General features: G+C 34.0%; 1 protein-coding gene across 4 annotated transcripts in view; it reads left to right on the top strand.

The window, feature by feature from the left end:
• unm_hu7910 (un-named hu7910) overlaps window positions 1-18,406 on the top strand; it is a 37,867-nt gene that overhangs the window by 1,093 nt on the left and 18,368 nt on the right. The window contains exons 2-5 of one of the 4 annotated variants that reach the window (XM_042728436.1): window positions 3,816-3,883; window positions 6,567-6,716; window positions 9,991-10,062; window positions 10,848-10,940. In XM_042728436.1, the coding sequence (XP_042584370.1) occupies window positions 3,847-3,883; window positions 6,567-6,716; window positions 9,991-10,062; window positions 10,848-10,940 (352 nt within the window). In that variant the 5' untranslated portion in view covers window positions 3,816-3,846. Of the gene's footprint in view, window positions 1-3,711; window positions 3,884-6,566; window positions 6,717-9,990; window positions 10,063-10,847; window positions 10,941-18,406 lie in introns of those variants that run through there. The other 3 variants (XM_042728435.1, XM_042728433.1, XM_042728437.1) reach the window with 3 other exon arrangements.

Consider the following 18,406-nt stretch of genomic DNA (forward strand, 5'->3'; position numbering starts at 1 on the left):
CACCATCGCTCTGCACATTTTGTATGTGTCTTATCTAACACACCTAATTCAGATCAACACCATCAGAAGGAGAGAACTGTACATACTGAGTGTGTCAGGCACAATGGACCTAAACATTTAGGCAAATTTAATGTCACTAGACAAACACACAATAATGACAATAAAGTTGCTAGAAATTAAATAAATATAGTACAATAAAATGTCCATGCCATTAAGTTTTAAAAAGCTGTTTTAAATAGTCACTGTTTTCTTCCATTGTCATGTTTTTCTAACCACACCTCTATAGTGAATCGCTTGGAGGTTTCGGTCTTCTTTCTTTACAATTCTCTTCCTCTCAGTGGCAAACGACAACAGTCCCAATGGACAAAATCAAGTCCCACTCTTTTTTTTTCATTCAAGAATTAATTTCACATAAATTCACAATGTGAATACCTGTTAAACAGGCAATATGTCATTATTAAGGTGTTTTAGCATCATTCTAACCTTCTTTGAATAGATTCATGCAACTTTTGAGTAGTCTCCAGTTGAATATTATAAAAACATCTGCCAGTGGCTTCAGGGAGAAACGAAACACAGTATCTCCGATAGCATCATAATAAAGAAATAGGGACACATCTAACAATAGCAATAAAACTGAAAACATACTGTACTATAGTGCAGTACTGTGCCATAGACAAATATATGCAGCATTATCTCATAGATTACACTAGAGTAATGAGTCTGCAAATGAAAGACTCATTAAAGGAAGGAAACAGCTTCTCGCTCTTATTTTCAAAAGCTTCCCCCAGTTGTTTGATAATATTTAAGCTATATGACCCAAGGCAGATGTTCATCTTGGTTCTCCAAATGTCCAAGTTTATGATCATGACACTACCTTCTTCACATTTTGGCATTAGTGTTTATGATGAAAGTTTTAGCAGTTGCAGCTCTTTCACGGATTTTCGTGATTAACAGCGATATAAATAACTAAAAAACCGATAACTAGATTGGACCACACTGGCCGATACCAATTAATCAACCAATAGTTTTTAAAATGGATACTTAATTAAAACTAAAACAGTGCTTTACTATTTTTAAAAAAGCAGTAGCAGCACTGAACCATACGTTGTAAATGAATAAACATATTAATATTACAAACTTACAAACACATACTACAAAACACATAAATCCCATTATACTTAATTGCATACCTTTTTGATTAATAAATCTGATTGCAGAAGGTACAAAATATCTTTTATAAATATTTGTCTTTGCTCTAGGCATTAAAAATCGCCTCCCAGAGGGCAATAAAACAAACTGATCACACAGAGGATGAGTTGGGTCTTTTAATATACTCTCCGCTTTCCCAACACATCTTAAGGTGTAAACTTCACCCAACTTACTCTGTGGTCTGCCAATGATTTTACTAGCTGTATTAGTGACTCTTGCCAGATTATTTTTCTGCTTACAATTTAGATGCCCATACCATGAAATTAAATTAAAGGTCAGCACACTCTCCGTCAACGATTAATAGTAAATGTTGAAATGAACACACTAGGAACAATACTTCTACAGCTTTCATTAATATTACAAATGGACTCTTACTGTTAAGTATTACCATTTAATTTCAACAGTCATGCTTAAAGATGACCAGATGACCATCTTTAAATATCAACAGTACACAAGGCCATAGCATTAAAATTACATACATAGATTATTGATATTGTATGTGTACACTCACACTTTATTTGCTTCTGTTTTAGAACACTGCATGATCATCTAATAATATATATATATATATATATATATATATATATATATATATATATATATATATATATATATATATATATATATATATATATATAATTAACACACTGGGCAAAAGCGCAACGCTGCGTCTAGGGGAAGTCACACACCAGACAGAAGTCACACAACAGACGCGTCACGTTCAATTCAAGCAGTGGTCTAAAACTGTTCATTTAATCACCAAATGGAGTTTGCTTCAAGAATGAACAATGTGGCATAAATGAGTTTGAAGTTTGGTGTTTAGAAAAACAGAGCATAGGGAAAGAGAAAGTGCAATCTTTATTACAGCGCTCTATATGAAGCATACAGACTGTATTAGAGCCATAGAAAGATACATAATTTATAGGGTGAAGTCATTATGTAACTTAACAATGATTTGGGACAAATATAATGTAATTTAATGGAAAACTATGTGAATGGCACTCTGTTCCGTTGCAGGATTTTCTGTCGGCTGCATTTAAATATGCATTTGAAGTTTCCCGCTCTGTGCAGCATGCAGTGTCACGTGTCAAAACAAACAACATGTGCTGTTAGTGATTTCTGCCTCTAGAGGCCGCCCTCGTACTGTATAATGGAGCGGACCCTTCTCAGTCACTCCAGAAGTGGACGTAACCCGGAAAGCTATCGACTTGGATTTTTGCAATAAACTATCCAATAAACTATCAGTAGCAAAACCAATGAATCGGTCGACCTCTATTCATGGCCTTGCCCCCTTAGTTGCATGTTCCCAGGGGCGGGGTTTATGTTAGGGGTGCACGATAAATATCGGCCTATAATTAATGTGCATCTTGTCAGAAAAGCCGGTTCTCTAATCAGCAGTAAATTCCAAATCCACGGATTTGCGCAGCTTGTCAGTTAACAACGGCTCTGTGTAGTTACAGCTGCTCTATGTGAAATCACGCACCTGATGGAATTTACAGCTGATTAGAGAACCGGCTTTAAATTTCATTTTAAAATATACTGAAATAGAAAGCATACATTTCAAACATAGTTTATGTAAATTTCAGGGTTTGTGATGTCACCAACCCAAGAAGTAGCTCATTGTTGTCCCTACCAGCTGTAATTGTAGGCACTAAACTGCCATCATTTTAAAAGAAAACATCTCCGTTTGCATTGAACTTTCAGCGTCGTAACTTTGCAGATATTGTTTTGCTCAAACAGCAACATTACACACTAACTAAAGTTAAAAAAGTGAAATCACAATCAACCACCCCTTTAATGTTTTTAAACTTTATTAACAATTAAGTGAACCTTGAGTAACATATTAAAGTTAATTGAAAAAATATATATATAATAATGTCATGATCCCTTTAAAAGTCAGGTTTAACGAATTTCAAAGTTACATAGTTATTTGGTTTTATTAGGTCTGGGTTTTCACTGTATTAGAATTTGTAAAAAGAAAAAAAAAACATTAACATTTATTTCTTATATAAAATAAGGTATGTTCTCTATGCTTGCATTAATCAAATGTTTACATTGTCTTGCTCCAGCTAAAAAATTTACAATTTTAATTCATTCACATTTTGTGCTATTCATCATCATTCTGTACATTTTCAACTCTTATCTTGTTTTACAATATACAAGTAAATACGCATTATTATAAGGGTCTTCTCACATCTTACCTTACATTATTTTCACATCAACAGAATTTGTCATAAAAGATTTAGCCTGGTTGTATTTCGGTACTATCATGATGTTTTTTAAACAATTTATTACAAAGTGCAGTTTAGGTGTGAATTATTTTAACATAAAAAAAAAAAAATCTAATAAAAGTTACAGCTTGGTCTGGTCTTTTTTTTTTTCTTTTATTAAACAGTAACACAGGGAGGTGGGCTCAGTGGAGGGTCAGTTGTGTTAGTATGTGTGTGTTAGCTATAACTGTTGTCTCCATATGAGGTCCAAAAGAGGGTGTGTGTACAGCAGCTCTAAAAATACCCAGGAGGCGCTGTGCATATATCGTGTTGCAGCTAAACCAGTGAGATGTACTTCATGTGAGCAGAAAAACCTTTGCAGTTTTTCTTTTACAGTTTAGGTAAAAAAAACTAGAAAACTACAAGCATGGATGAAACCAGTGTAGATGGAGCCAAAATGACAGGTATAGTCTGACGTGTTTAGACGTGGGCTGTTTTTGCTGGTGCTTTTACTGGCATGGTGTGAGCAAAATCTATATCTGTCAGATATAGTGTAACGTTTCATATGGGGTTGTTAACCTCAGTGCTGGTTTGAGCATGAAGTCCAAAGTTCATCTCTTTGTGTGTTTGTGTGTTGCATTTTTCATGAAGTGTGAGCTTGTTAAATTATTTATGTCATGCCATTTGTAGTTCATTCATAACATGCCACTGTAGTTTTGGTTGTTAACAACTTTTTGTAATTATTTTTACATTTGAGTTGTTTTCATTTAACAAATGTATGTTTAATAGTTTGATAAATGGTTGTGTTTTGGACTAATCATTGTGACACTAATTACACTGGCCCTGTCAACCTCGTAAGGTCACAACCACATATATGTAGCCACTCCCCATTCATAGTTTGGGCTAAAAATTAGGCCCGTTAGAGTATGTATGTATGTATGTAACATACAGACGACCTTGCCAGTCAAGTGTAATACAATCTGTTATATGATCGTGTTTTTTCTAACCCTTTGTTATTTGCCTCTGTGAGTAAACCATTCCCTGTGGCTTTTTACATTCAACATTTGACCTCATTTCAGGACGTTACATGTACAGTACTTTCATAGAATACGAAGTGCACAATGCCAGAAGAGCTAGTATTACCAAACTGAAAACTCCATAGTGCCAGTAGGGGTGACATATGTAACAAGATGATATTAAATTGTTAGTTCACTCAAAAATTAACAATGTCATGTACTCACCCTCATGTTGTACCAAACCTATAAAACTAAAGGTGGACCGATATAGGTTTTTTTTAATGGCTGATGCTGATATGTTACAGAGATGAGCGGATATGTGTATATACTTATCCACCCAGCTCTGTAACATATTAGCATAGCCCATTTTATTTTTCAAAAATAAAATGATCAAAAGCATGAATAAAAAGCAAGTAAACATTGTAACCAGCAGTGCACTTAATCAAATGGCCTTTGCATATTGAGAATCATATTTTCTCCAATAAAGACCAGGCAACGCTAATTTTATACATGAATATGATATAGTGTCCAGCTGGATATAGCACAGCATACCTGTGTTTTGAGCTTTGAAGCTGACTGCTTGTGCTTAGCATAACGTTCCAGTCTTCATCCAACAAGCATTAATGAAAAATTACTGCATGTTCAGCAGGTTGTACTGTTGTGATCACATTGATATGATTAGATGTTTTCTTAATGCTTATTTTTGTTGTTTATTTTGTTATTGAGAAGATAGTGTTCAGCACATATCCACATATTTATCAAACCATAGTACCATTTTTATTTTATTTTTAAATGGGGTGGGGGAAATCATTAATGTTCTGAATATGAATAAAAGTCCTATGGATTTGGAATGACATGAAAGTAAGAAAATGATAGTAGAAATGTACATTTTCGGTGAACTAATACTTTACTAGGACTTTTTTTGTGGTTATTTTACATTAAAATAGGGCTGGACAATATGGTCAAAATTTAGATCACAATATATTTCTTAATTTCGGTCAATACGATATAATTCCGATATCGATACTTTTGGTCAATTTTAAGCATCCTTTCTAAAATTATTAATTTCTATAATTTATTTCCTAAAAAAATAATACAAAATTATACTGACTCCAAGCCTTTGAATGGAATAGTGTATGTTAGAAAAGCATTTTATTTCAGATAACTGCTGATCTTTGGATCTTTCTATTCATCAAAGAATCCTGAGAAAAATAAATATAAAATTACTAATTTTTTTTTTTTTAAATATTGATATTCAGCAAATCAGCATATTAGAATGATTTCTGAAGGATCATGTGACACTGGAGACTGGAGTAATGATGCTGAAAATGTAGCCATGATCACAGGACTACAGTACATTTTAAAATCTATTCAAATAGAAAGCAATTTTAAATAGTAAAAGTACTTCAAAATTGTACTGTTTTTGCTGTACTTTGGATCAAATAAATGCAGGCTTGGTGAGCGAATTCTTAAAAAAAAGAAAAAGGATTTTATTGTTCAAAAACTTTTGACTGTTAGTGTAGGCTGATTATTCTTATAGATTGAAACAAATGTGCTTCAGCCAGAAAAAAAGGGTATAAAAAGTGCTCCGCTAGAGTGATGAAACTAGCGGTTTCCTCAGTAATGGCTGTAATCAGATCAGCTCCACTCATGAAAGCTACTTTATCAGATCAAATGAAAATGTCATCGAAACTTTTCTGAAGACAGTCGGTTCCCTTCAGATACATTCATATAAAACACCCATGCCGTGTTATGATTCTGAAATGTGCAGTGCTCATGTTTATTCAACAAAGTCAAATGCCACAAATAAATCAATGTATGGGAAACATTGTATATCAAAATATCCAAAATGTGTTAAAAAATCATATCACCGTTACTGAAAAAAATATATACAGTGTATATATATTGCGATTATTGATATTGAATTATTGTCCAGCCCTACATTAAAATACTAGCTTTTTTGTATTTGCTTAACTAGCATTTTTGAAAACCTAATATGTTTCTAATTCTAATTCTGAATTTAGTTTTTCAGTGTACATTTAGTTTGCATTTAACTTAGAATGATAGCTTCTGACAGAGACAGTCGTTTTGAGTATTTCATATCCAATTCTGTATGTGTGTGTCTTCTCAGACTCTCCAGGTGGAAAAACAGCCATTAAGAGTGAAAAGAAGACAGAGGGAAACTCTTTCTTTAGCTGGCTGTTGGTGCTGGCTTTTCTGGGGGCTTGGCTGTCTGTGGGTGTCATGTGGTTTGACCTAGTTGACTACAACAGTGTGGTTGGTAAGTTTTTTTTTTATTTATTTTTTTGAAAATAGTCTTGCAGGAATGTAGACTGCTCACATTTTGTGGTATAATTATTAGTTTTTTAATAAACAAATAGTTACCTAATTGATTCATGCAGATCTCTGGAGTGTTTGCATCAACATTTTTTTATAGTATTGTAAAAGTGTGTGTGTGTATATGAGAGATCCCCTGAAAAACCACCTTCTGAAAAAAATACTTTTTTCCTGTATTTTTTCTTCATTTTGTTTTTCTTGTATTATTTTTTCCCTTAATGATTACTAATGGAATTCATAGAAAGATGACAAAATTTAAATATATAAAACAAATAGTAAATTATATTGCTTAAGTAAAGGGCTGCAGAAACACCCTTAATTGAATCCAGTAACTGTGTAATGTTCTAGTACTTGGTATGTGCTTCATAACTTTTAAGTATATAAGTAGCATAACTGTTCCTCCCTTCTTGGCATTGAGTGTACAAGTTCATAACAAATTGTCACATCTGTCCTGTTTAACTCCAGGAGGACAACCTCCTTAAATGCCCTCCTTTTAAGGTGCTGTATGTAAGTTTTTGACTCTACTAAAGCATAAAAATACCATAATATGTTTGCAGATACTTAGGAAACATGCTACTTTAACATACTTGTTTATCTGAAAAACAATGCTACAGTCAGTTATTCTCCTTTGAAAATGTGTGTTCCAGGCCGGAACGTCGGTCTCTGTTTTGGTTTGTGAAACCCGCCCACTTGCTAGTTTACCCAATTGTATTTCGGCACCCGGTTGCCAGTTGGGAGAAAACACAGCGTATTTCATTTCATTCATTGTCAAGTGCGCTTGTTCCTGTTGATGTCATCAATCTGGCAACCTGCGTGTGCGTCAAGTCTGAGGAGGAAGGACCGGGTGAAAAAAAACCCTCTCCAATATTTTGAATTTGGACTGCAATACCTAATTCAACCACTCGGTGTCAATCCTACAAACAGCACCTTTTAAAGGAAGTGTTGCTCAACTTGTCTCTACAAAATCCCCCACAGGTGCTTAAAGGGATAGTTCACCCAAAAATGAAAATTTGATGTTTATCTGCTTACCCCCAGGGCATCCAAGATGTAGGTGACTTTGTTTCTTCAGTAGAACACAAATGGAGATTTTTAACTCAAACCGTTGTAGTCTGTCAGTCATATAATGTAAGTGGATGGGAGTCACGACTTTGAGAGTCATAAAACATACACAAACAAAACCAAATAAGTGCATTATTGCCACCTATCTCTAAAATGGACCATTGACACTCTATCTACAATCTCAATTAGGAGTTTCAATGGTCCATTTGAGAGATAGGTGGCGGTAATGCACTTAGAAGTCTTCGATCCACCGTAAAGCAAGAAGAAGACTCCTTTTGTGGAGGCTGAAGAAGATGCGAATGTGCTCAGAACAGTTCAGTAGGGTTGTGCCGATAGACGATAGTATTGTGTATCGACAATAGTCAGAAATATCGACGACAGCAGATGTCTCTGTCGATAGTCAAGACGATATTAGGCTCATTCTACTATTAATGTATTAAATTATAATAATAATAATAATTACTATTTTTATTTTTATTAGGCGGCCTATTATAATTTGCCTATTAAACTGCCCAGCTATTTCACTTCAGCACCGCATTTCACACACACACACGCATGCAAATGAGGATTAGAGCCTGTAGCCGGTGAAGAAGTCTCCATCCACAAACAGACGTACATCGTCTGCAGATACAATGTATTTCATTGCACTTTAACAAGTAATCTGAATGGCCTATATATGTGCAATATTTTAAATGAGCCCTCACTAACTGAGTTTAATGCCAAAGTTATGTTAGAATGCATCTCATTCTTGTTTCTGTGGCGGTGCGTCGGGTGGGGCGCACGGTCCGGAGCGCTGTATGACTGATGCATCAGTTCAATTGAACTTTACTCCAAATATATGAACTTACCTGTTTTGAATACTTTATATTTAACATGTTCGTTTATGTCCAATATTAGTGTTAAACTGTTGGACTTTAAATTAAATCTACTATTGATTTTCACCATTGACTGATTTTGCAGAACATTTAGACTGATAACTTCCGTGCGCAGATGTGGTAAATTTGTCACAGGACGCGCAATATGACAGTTGCGTCCGACTATATATGAACTAGCTGTTTTAAATACAGTATTTTTATAAAGTTAGTTTATCAGTATGTTTGAAAGTATATGTTTTAGATTATTGGTGATTCCATAGGCTCTCTCTCTCACGCACCTGCGTGGTTTAAAACACCAAATAGTTATGCTATGACAAGAACAAAGAGTCTCTCTCTTGCTCCACCCATGCACGATAATATCGCGTATCGTCGATCTCACGGGCTGACGATATGACAATTTGAAAAATGAAAAATCGCCCAACACTACAGTTCAGACATTGCGGTGAAAATCAGTGGTAAAAATCTATATAAATACTGTTCAGTTTCTTGCACAGACCGATCGTTTTGTATCTTTACACATCAGTGTATCGTTATGAGCCGCAGGGTTTAATTTGATTTTGTTTGTGTATGTTTTATGACTCTCAAAGCCTTGATTCCCATCCACTTACATTATACGACTGACAGACTGCAACGGTTTGAGTTAAAAATCTAAATTTAAAAAAAAAGGTTATAGAGCGGGTCATATACCATAAATGAATACCATAAAGGTTATTTTGTCATTCATATTCTGATAAGTCTAAACTAATAAGTCTGATAGCCCCTCCCCCTTCACTACATAACCAACATTCCACACTTCATTTTTTTCAGTCATTTTAGTGCATCATACAGGTATTTAAAGTGCTCTTTTTCTTTTTGGAATTTTCGGTGTGAATGCACTACTCACACTATTTATACTACAAAACGTCATATTAATAGTGCATAAGTACGCGATTCGGGATGCACCTTAAATGTTTGTTTTTTTTTTGGCGGGGGGGAGGGGGGGTTGTTTCATGCAAATCAGTCTTTGGTTTGCTGTTTGATTTGTGAGGGGACAAACAAAATAGAAAGTTCACACAACCAGAGATGTATACTGTTAAGCCATGCTCAGTGTGAATGAGCCTTAACAACCTCATGATTCATTGTGAATGTAAAAGGATGTACAACAAAAGCACAAACGGGGTCTGGGGCAAGAAATTACATTTGGAAATGCATTTGGGTTACCATGTTACTGTGCTGTACCTTCTTTACTCTGCATCTTTAATTGCTCGTTACACAAGTATTTTCTTTTATCCTTGTCAATGAAAGGTACTCTTGGAGGAGTATATGATGCTGATGGTGATGGAGACTTTGATGTAGAAGATGCCAAAGTTTTGTTGGGTGAGTGAGATTTACTTATGTATGTTGCTTTTTTCCTGGCATGACTGAGGTGACAACTCTTTCTATCTCTCTTTTTTTAATGTCCCTTATTTATTTTCAGACTTAAGATAAGTGTTCTAAAGCTTTTTCTGTGTCACTAAATTTAAATGTGAGGATGCCGTGAACGAGAAGTGTGTCTGCATTTGAGGTTTCCTGTCATGTGACAGGGTTAGCAAATACTTAGCATGAAACTATTTGGTTTTGTGTTAGTGAGGCTGGCATCTCAAAGCTTTTTTTGTTTTGTTTTTTCCTGTTATGAACTTTTTTTATATATAAATATAGTTCAGAATTAGATTCAGAATTATTACTGGCATTTGGTGTGCCAGATTTGTTACCAAATTTTGTAACCAGTTTTTAATTATTATTTTTTCAAAAATAATTAATTATGAACATGAAGACAGAGTGGTCTGTTTTTTGAAAGGAAATTATTTCCACTAAAGCTTCACATGAACATGCTTTCTACAGTTTTGCAGGCTTAAGTGACCCCACAAATTATCCTGCTTTGCAAGCTTCACACTGATTTGCTCCCAGAATTTGTTGTTACAATCTGTGGATAATTTTTTTTCTTTCTTTTTTTTTCTTTTGGGAATGTCAGGTAAATGTAAAGTGTTTGGCTTATATACAGTGGTTATTAATAAGTGCTGTAGTGTTGTCTGCTGTTAGTCAGCGTTTATTTATCTTTCTATGCATGTGCATATATGCCTTTATATTTATCGGTATCATTCGTATAACTTTCTTCCCTTCAGAAAATGCTACTGTGGCTGCTAAGGAAAAAACTTTAAGAAAAAATATCACAACAGAGGGAGACCATATCCAAGCAGGCCCTTCCAAGCCTACATGTAAAGACATTTTTGTGGCTATCATGGCCACATATACCTTCACTTTGTGTTTGTCGATTGTGTTTGCTTGCAATGAGAAAGCTCTAAAAAGATGTAGGTTTTTTCTTACACTGGCATGTTGGAAGGTATCCACTGGTGTGTTGTTTGAGGTCTTTGAAGCAGGAAGCTTTTTATTCTGACTTGGCTCTTGGCACCCAAACTTGACTGAAGTGGATTTATGAGAGTGTATCGTTAAAAACAAACATTTCAAATTGACAAACGAATGGTTATTTATTTGGTTTTTTGCAGAAGGATTAAAAAGCATTTTTATAAATAAAGAAAAGCAATTAAAATGATTTAGCCTTGTTTTTTGCAGAAGGATTAAAAAGCATTTTTATAAATAAAGAAAAGCAATTAAAATGATTTAGCCTTGTATATTATTATTATTGTTACATCTAGCTACATTTTTAAACAAGTACATGAATTTGTTTTAAATCTATTTGTCAATTTGAAAAGATTTTTCAACTTATTTTTGAATTAATATAATGAAAATGTCTGTTATTGATAGTAGACACTTTCATTTGAATTTATTTTTAAGTGGCACCGCTTGTAATGGTTGTCTGATGCATCACTTTGTAGATCCCTGCATGGTGCAGTCTGTGTTGCAGCATTTATACAGAGAAGGTCAGCTGTGTGTAATGCAATGTGCTTCAACAATAGCCGTCACAACAGTAATGAAAACATTTTAATTTGCACATACAGTACTTATCTTATACTTGTGCATGACTTGTACAAAAATCTAAGATAAGTGATAATAACTGATAATAACCGATTAATCAACCAATAGTTTTTAAAAAGTGATACTGAATGAAAGCAAACATAACGCTCCAAGCAAAATATTGCTAAAGGTTATTAAAAAAAAAAAGGAAAAAGTATTGGACCATGAAAATGTACTGTACTTTTTAAATTAAATATTAACAGAGGTGGGACCAAGTCACATGTAAGTCTCGAGTCTTTGCATTCAAGTCTCGAGTAAAGTCCCAAGTTAAGACAGACAAGTCCCGCGTTAAGTCCTGAGTCAAGACGGGCAAGTCCAAGTCGAGTTGCAAGTCCTCAACTTTAAGCTTCAAGTCCTAAACAAGTCGTTAATGTTATTTGCCCAAATGAGTGTCTCTGTATTAGTTACTACAGTAAATTTAAAGTCATTAATAGTCTATAGTAAGTATAATTATAAAGATATAACAATTAGTGGTGTTTCTTTGAGGAATCAATGTTTGTAAACAAATATAGGCCTAAGTGAATGAATAATTTCTTTTAAGTCCACTGTTTCATTTGTAAACAATTCAGTGATTTTAATGAATCAGTTGAGTCAAACATTAATTTGCTAATAGGCTACGTAATACAGACACTCATTTATGCCACCTACTGACGTAGGTCTACAGAAATAGGCATAGTATTATTGACATGATTGTTGGGTATTATTTAAAGTAGGCTATTTACAAAACAGTCCCTCCAGGATTCTGCGATCGCTGAATGTATCGCAAAATCAAGCAAACTCCGCAATTTTCTCAAATTTTCATAATTGCTGCAGATTTTCCGGAGATTTTGGGCATAGACGCGTCCCATGACGTCATCGCAACACACATTCAGTCAAAGAAATCAGTCATTTTAGGCCACAAAAATCAGAAAAAAATTTCGCGAAATCCATGAGGGACTGACAAACATTTATTGTACTTTAAGTCCTAAACTGATATGTTGATACAGAATGTTAATTACAAGATAGGCTACATGAAATGAAGCAGAAAAGTAAATATAAAACAATAGTTATAATATAGCCTATACAAATGTTAAATAAAAATAATAAACTCTCTGTGAATGGGTAATAATGATAATAACAAATTATTCAAATTTCATGCTGCCACGGAGACGAGTGCAGTAATAGTTATAGCCTAAATAAAGGTGCTTCACGATGCCATAGAAGAACCTTTTTTTGTCTAAATGGTTCCATAAAGAACTTTTAACATCTTTGTGAGGAAAAAAAGTTCTTCAGATTATAACAAGGTAAGAAAGAGATGGTTCTTTAAAGAACATTTGACTGAATGGTTCTTTGTGGAACCAAAAATGGTTAATGTATGGCATCGCTGTGAAAAACCTTTTAAGCATCTTTATTTTTATCATGACACTGCACTGTCTTCATTCAAAATAAAATGTTAATATTTTAATAATTCTAGGGGTTGAGTTAATATGTCGAGTTTGCGAGTTATATGTCTCTTGGCCACAAGTAGCCTAAACAGAGCATGTCCGGCACCAAAACGTTCACTATAGCAGGTTTAAGAATTGATGCGTGCTTAATTATTCACTGCAAAACTGTAGCTATTCAGATACACAAATATACTACGTAAGCAAATGTATTTTGTGTTTTAAACAAGTTCATAATGACTCATAAGTTCATAATGAATCACAGTTGATGGCTTAGTTTAAGGGCTATATGTGTGCTATAAGAGCTGATGGATTTACAACATGTGAATTCGTCCATTTCCTCTGAAAGACATGAAAGTGAGTGGCTGGTAAACAGGAAGAACAGAGTGAACTTTATATGTTGGCTACATACAAGCGTATGATGTGAAAAAAAAATCTAATTATGTTTGAAAGGTTTAGCCTACTGCTGTTTCAATATATATTGCCGTTGTTTCTTCTTCTTCTTCTTATTATTATTATATAAGTGGTTTATAGTGATTATGTGTATTTTTAATATCTAAAACATTAAATATCCTAAACATTATGTGGATGAAAATGCTAACCAGTGCTCACTAGTGAGTCCCTCTCTGGCTCAGTGCCAAAAACTGCACTAATCCAGTGTGATCATATGCTTCAGTAACCCGCCTATATTGATCAGAACTCTTTTTTTGTTTTGTTTTAGGTAAAGTCTCAAGTCATTGTTGTCATTGTTGCCCCCCAACCCCCCCCCCACAAACTTTCCATCCCATATGACTTGTGTTCATGTTCTGAACACAAATGAAGATATTTTTAATATTCTCTCATCAATTTAAAAGTTGAAAAAAAAATCATAAACATTATTCACTGTGTATGCAGAAGCAAACAAACCTCCTTAATTCTCATGTCAAGCATGCTTTTGAGTTTATGTCTACCGTATTTGATGTGCTCCATGTATGTTCATTGCTCAGTGTTTATGTCTTAGTCAGTCATTTCTCTTTTATTCTTAATACATGATTGTGACATGCGTCCAACTGAAGACAGCTACATTTCAGCTAAAAGAGTAGATCAAAATCTAGATATTTTAAATTAGTGGGATGCATTGCATACCTGTCTTATATGATTATGGTGCACATTAGTTGTAGGAGTGTTTTCGACAACCATAAGCAATATTGCAACATTTATTTCTGTCCAGAGCTGAGTCAAATCACTTCAAAAAGTCTTACCCAGAACATCCCAAAATATTTGTGTGTGTTCGGAGATGGGTAGCATCTGATTACATGTCTGGATTGCATAATCAGATTCCAAAACTAAAAATACTTGTAATTAGATTAAATCACATTTTAAAATACTTTCAAAATAATAATAATAATAATAATAAATGTAAAATATTCATTAGCCCACTGATCCCTGGATTTTTACAAAAATCATTTCAGTTTTAAGAAGTGTTTCCTTAGCATTTCAACATTACATCAACTACTGATGAACATACAGAGGGTTATTTAATCATGCATTACTTTGCCTTTGGAAGGCTTTCGTCTTTCAAACACAGTAAAATGCATTACATGTAAAAAAGAAATAGTGCACTGCAGGAAAAATTGGCATCTCAACTGCACTCCCACGTTACTCAAACGTCATTCAAGTAAACAAATAAAGATTTACATTTTTTAGTAAGTTACAAAGACTTAAATTAATTATCAAGCATTTAAACAAAAAAATATTTAAAAATTATAAAAATTAATTTTACTTTTTTATGATTGGATTAATGATTTGCTTTAGCCCATGTTGCAGGTTTAACCACCACTGTCGATTAATGGGTACATAAATCACTCAAGATATGTATATAATTTTTTTAAATGTCTCAAAAAAAGGTCTTAAAGACCAGTTTTTTTACGTTTTTGGTATTAACAGGTTTTTTTACTCAATTCGGTGATGACGTCACATTGGGGAGAAGTGGAGGAAAGGTGGCCTCAGCCTAGTATGATGTGCGTTCCAGGCAACCCGTAACCCGTGTTTTTCCAACCCGGTGTTTGTCCAAACCCATGAAAGTGCACTGGAACGGCAGTCAAACCCGTGACTTCCCACCCGTGAACTCGTACTAGATCGATGTACTTCGAGTTCCAATGTCACACAGGACGCTAAACAATAATGACAGCCCCTACAGATAATACTGCCTGCGGACGCAGTGTTTATGCAAGTGGTACACGTTGAAAAAACGACTTTAGGACAATGTAACGTTGCGATAAAAACTGGGATGAGGAAGAGGTGGCAAGAGCCAACATGTATGATGGACCGCAGCCGTATAATTTTGAACCAGCCAGACGAGAGAGAGCAAATGAGGAATTCCCAAGAACTGATGGCCGTCAAAGCCAATTAATTGCATGGTCCGAGGAGAATGAGTGGAGAGTTGGTGAAGTGTCCTGGTGAGTTGCTATCATTTAGCAACGCAGCAATGAGCACTGGAGCTAGTCTACGAGCACCAGTGCACAATAACGACACACACACACACACACATACATATATATATATATATATATATATATATATATATATATATTATATATATATATATATATATATAAATTTTTTTACTGTCATTGGATAGCACCGAGTGAAAAATTAACGTTTCTTTATATCTAGTGGCAGTGATCATGACGTTAGTTCAGATAAGTACTGGTAACCTTTGTCATAGTGTCGTAGTACTGGTAAACTTTGTCTTTGTCATCTAGAAAAAAGGCATCATGCTAGCTATATGGGCGTTTCTAAAGCGTTTATCTCTTCCTCCAGTGAAAATGTTGTTGCAAACGTAGCCGCGTGTCTGTCGCTATGTTTGGCTGGTGCTTGTGTGGGCAGTGCTGTCCCATGGAAACTGCCTTGGAAAGCTGGTGCTGTAGGGAAGTGAGTGCATTTTGGTCGCTGTTGGTCGATATCTATCTATCTATCTATCTGTCTGTCTGTCTATCTATCTGATATATCTAGTCTATCTATCTATATCTATGTATTTATCTATTTAACTATAATCTGCACTATCTGAATACTCTCGTCTACTACTCGTCTCTCTAGTCACTCTCAAATGCTCTCAAGGCGGGCTTTTGGTAAATCTTCTCCCCAACGTGACGTAATGCAATGCATTGTGGGGGAAAGGAGAATCGTTGCAAACCGCTGTAAGATAGTACCTACTTTTTCGTATTTTATTCCCTTTTGTGATACCCAACAACATAAAATACAATGGATAACAGTTTAAATGTTTATTACCAACAAGCAAACTGCACAAATTCGTTGAAAAATTAACCCTGCAACACGTCCTTTAATTTTACTTTTTTATGATTGGATTAATGATTTGCTTTTCATTAAACTCGCAAAACCCCGTCAGTTCCTTTACGAACGCCAGTTTGGGAAACCTTGAAATAATGTAATTTTTAATGCACTTCATGTTGTCAGTAACAACAAATAGAATAAATTTTCTTTATCTTTACATTTTATATATATATATATATATATATATATATATATATATATATATATATAAGAAATATATATATATATATATATATAGTACAATATTATCCTATTTAAATCAATGTGATAAATGAGTTAGGTCAAAAGTAATCAAAACAGAAGTCTGATTATATTACCTAAAATGTGTAATGAAATGGATTTATGTTACTAACTTAAATTTTTGGCATGTAATTTGGAATCAGTAATGGATAACAATTTGTAACTAATCTACCCAGCTCTGCGTGCGGTTAAAGGAAGGAATCTGTGGTGCCCAGTTCATGTGTAGAAATGATTCATTGTGCTCCCTGAACCACTCTTTAACAATTTGAGCCAGATTAATTTGGCACTGTTTTTCTGTAATATGTGAGTGTTGTCATTGGATGGTCATTTAGTACTCCGCTGACTTCATTTTATTGCCACATAACATATCAGAGATTAGTCCTGACCAATGCTTCATAGCCAATTCTTTAGGCTCCCTAGAAAAATGTATTCAAGCATTTTGGTGATCGTGGTCATTCAAGATTTTTTTTTTTCCTGACTACAGTTCTTACATGATATTTACAGTAGGGATGCAATGATACCATTTTTTTCACAACCATCTGATCCAATACCAAGAATTCTGAGTATCAGCCGATACCGATACCAATCCAATACCAGCACAATTTTAATTAAATTAGAATATAATTACCTCACCTCAGTGACTTGACCATAACATCACTGTTTTTTAAACAAAAACAACCTAATAAATACATACAAAAAAAAACTTAATTTTAAAGAAAAAAAAAAAATAAAAAAAAAAAAAATACTATTTTATCATATAGATATATATATATATATAGATATATATACTTTGAAAAAATACTATTTAAAAACTATATATATAATCATAATCTTTGAAAAAATACTATTTAAAAACTAGGTTAGTAGATAATTCAGCTGCAAAAGTTATTCTAGAAAAATAATGAGTGCACAATAATTGTATAAAATCTAAACATTTAGTGAAATAACATTATTTAGTGGGGAACAAATAAAAGTGAATAAGTGTTGGACTAAATCTGGTAAAATGTTACATTGCTCTTTGTATTGTTGTAAAATACATTCATGAAAATAAATATAATATAAATAAATAATTATAAGAATATAAAGCAAATGTATTTATATGTGAAAGATTTATTTTTATATGCATAGCACAGTAATGGAGGCAGCAACATATAATAGATAGGACAGAACAAGAAAGGCTATTAATAATCTTTCATTGCACAAAAGTATTATAATATGAAAGGCTCCGATACAGAGCGGCACAAAGTGCTTATGCACATCCCGTGTGCAGAATGATGCGCTTCAAGCAACACGGAGTCACAGCGTGCAGCACTCCGCATAGAAAGCAAAAAAAGAGAAGATATATTGATGCGTAGTATATTATATCTGTGTGATAGTTTAGTGAGCCTATTCTTTTAACAGTTTTAAATTTCAGTTACTGTGCTCTTGGAGAGAGTTTCATAGTCTTGACTGTCGTAACTGAACATGATGCACAGTTTGAATGCTGAATGGAGAATGACAGACAGCCACAGAAGAGAGAAGAGTTTACGTGAACTTGAATTTAACGAGTTAAATACTCATCTGTACCTCACATTAAACAATGGAACAGCATCAGAATACTTGTAATATGGTGCTTAATAATGTTTTTGTGCCTTTTGTGGGGCTTAAAGGTGCTGTATGTAAGTTTTTGACTAGAGATTGACCCATATATATCGATTTACCAATATTTTCCCTGA

Source organism: Cyprinus carpio, chromosome B7 (genome assembly GCF_018340385.1).
Source record: "Cyprinus carpio isolate SPL01 chromosome B7, ASM1834038v1, whole genome shotgun sequence".
NCBI lineage: Eukaryota > Metazoa > Chordata > Actinopteri > Cypriniformes > Cyprinidae > Cyprinus > Cyprinus carpio.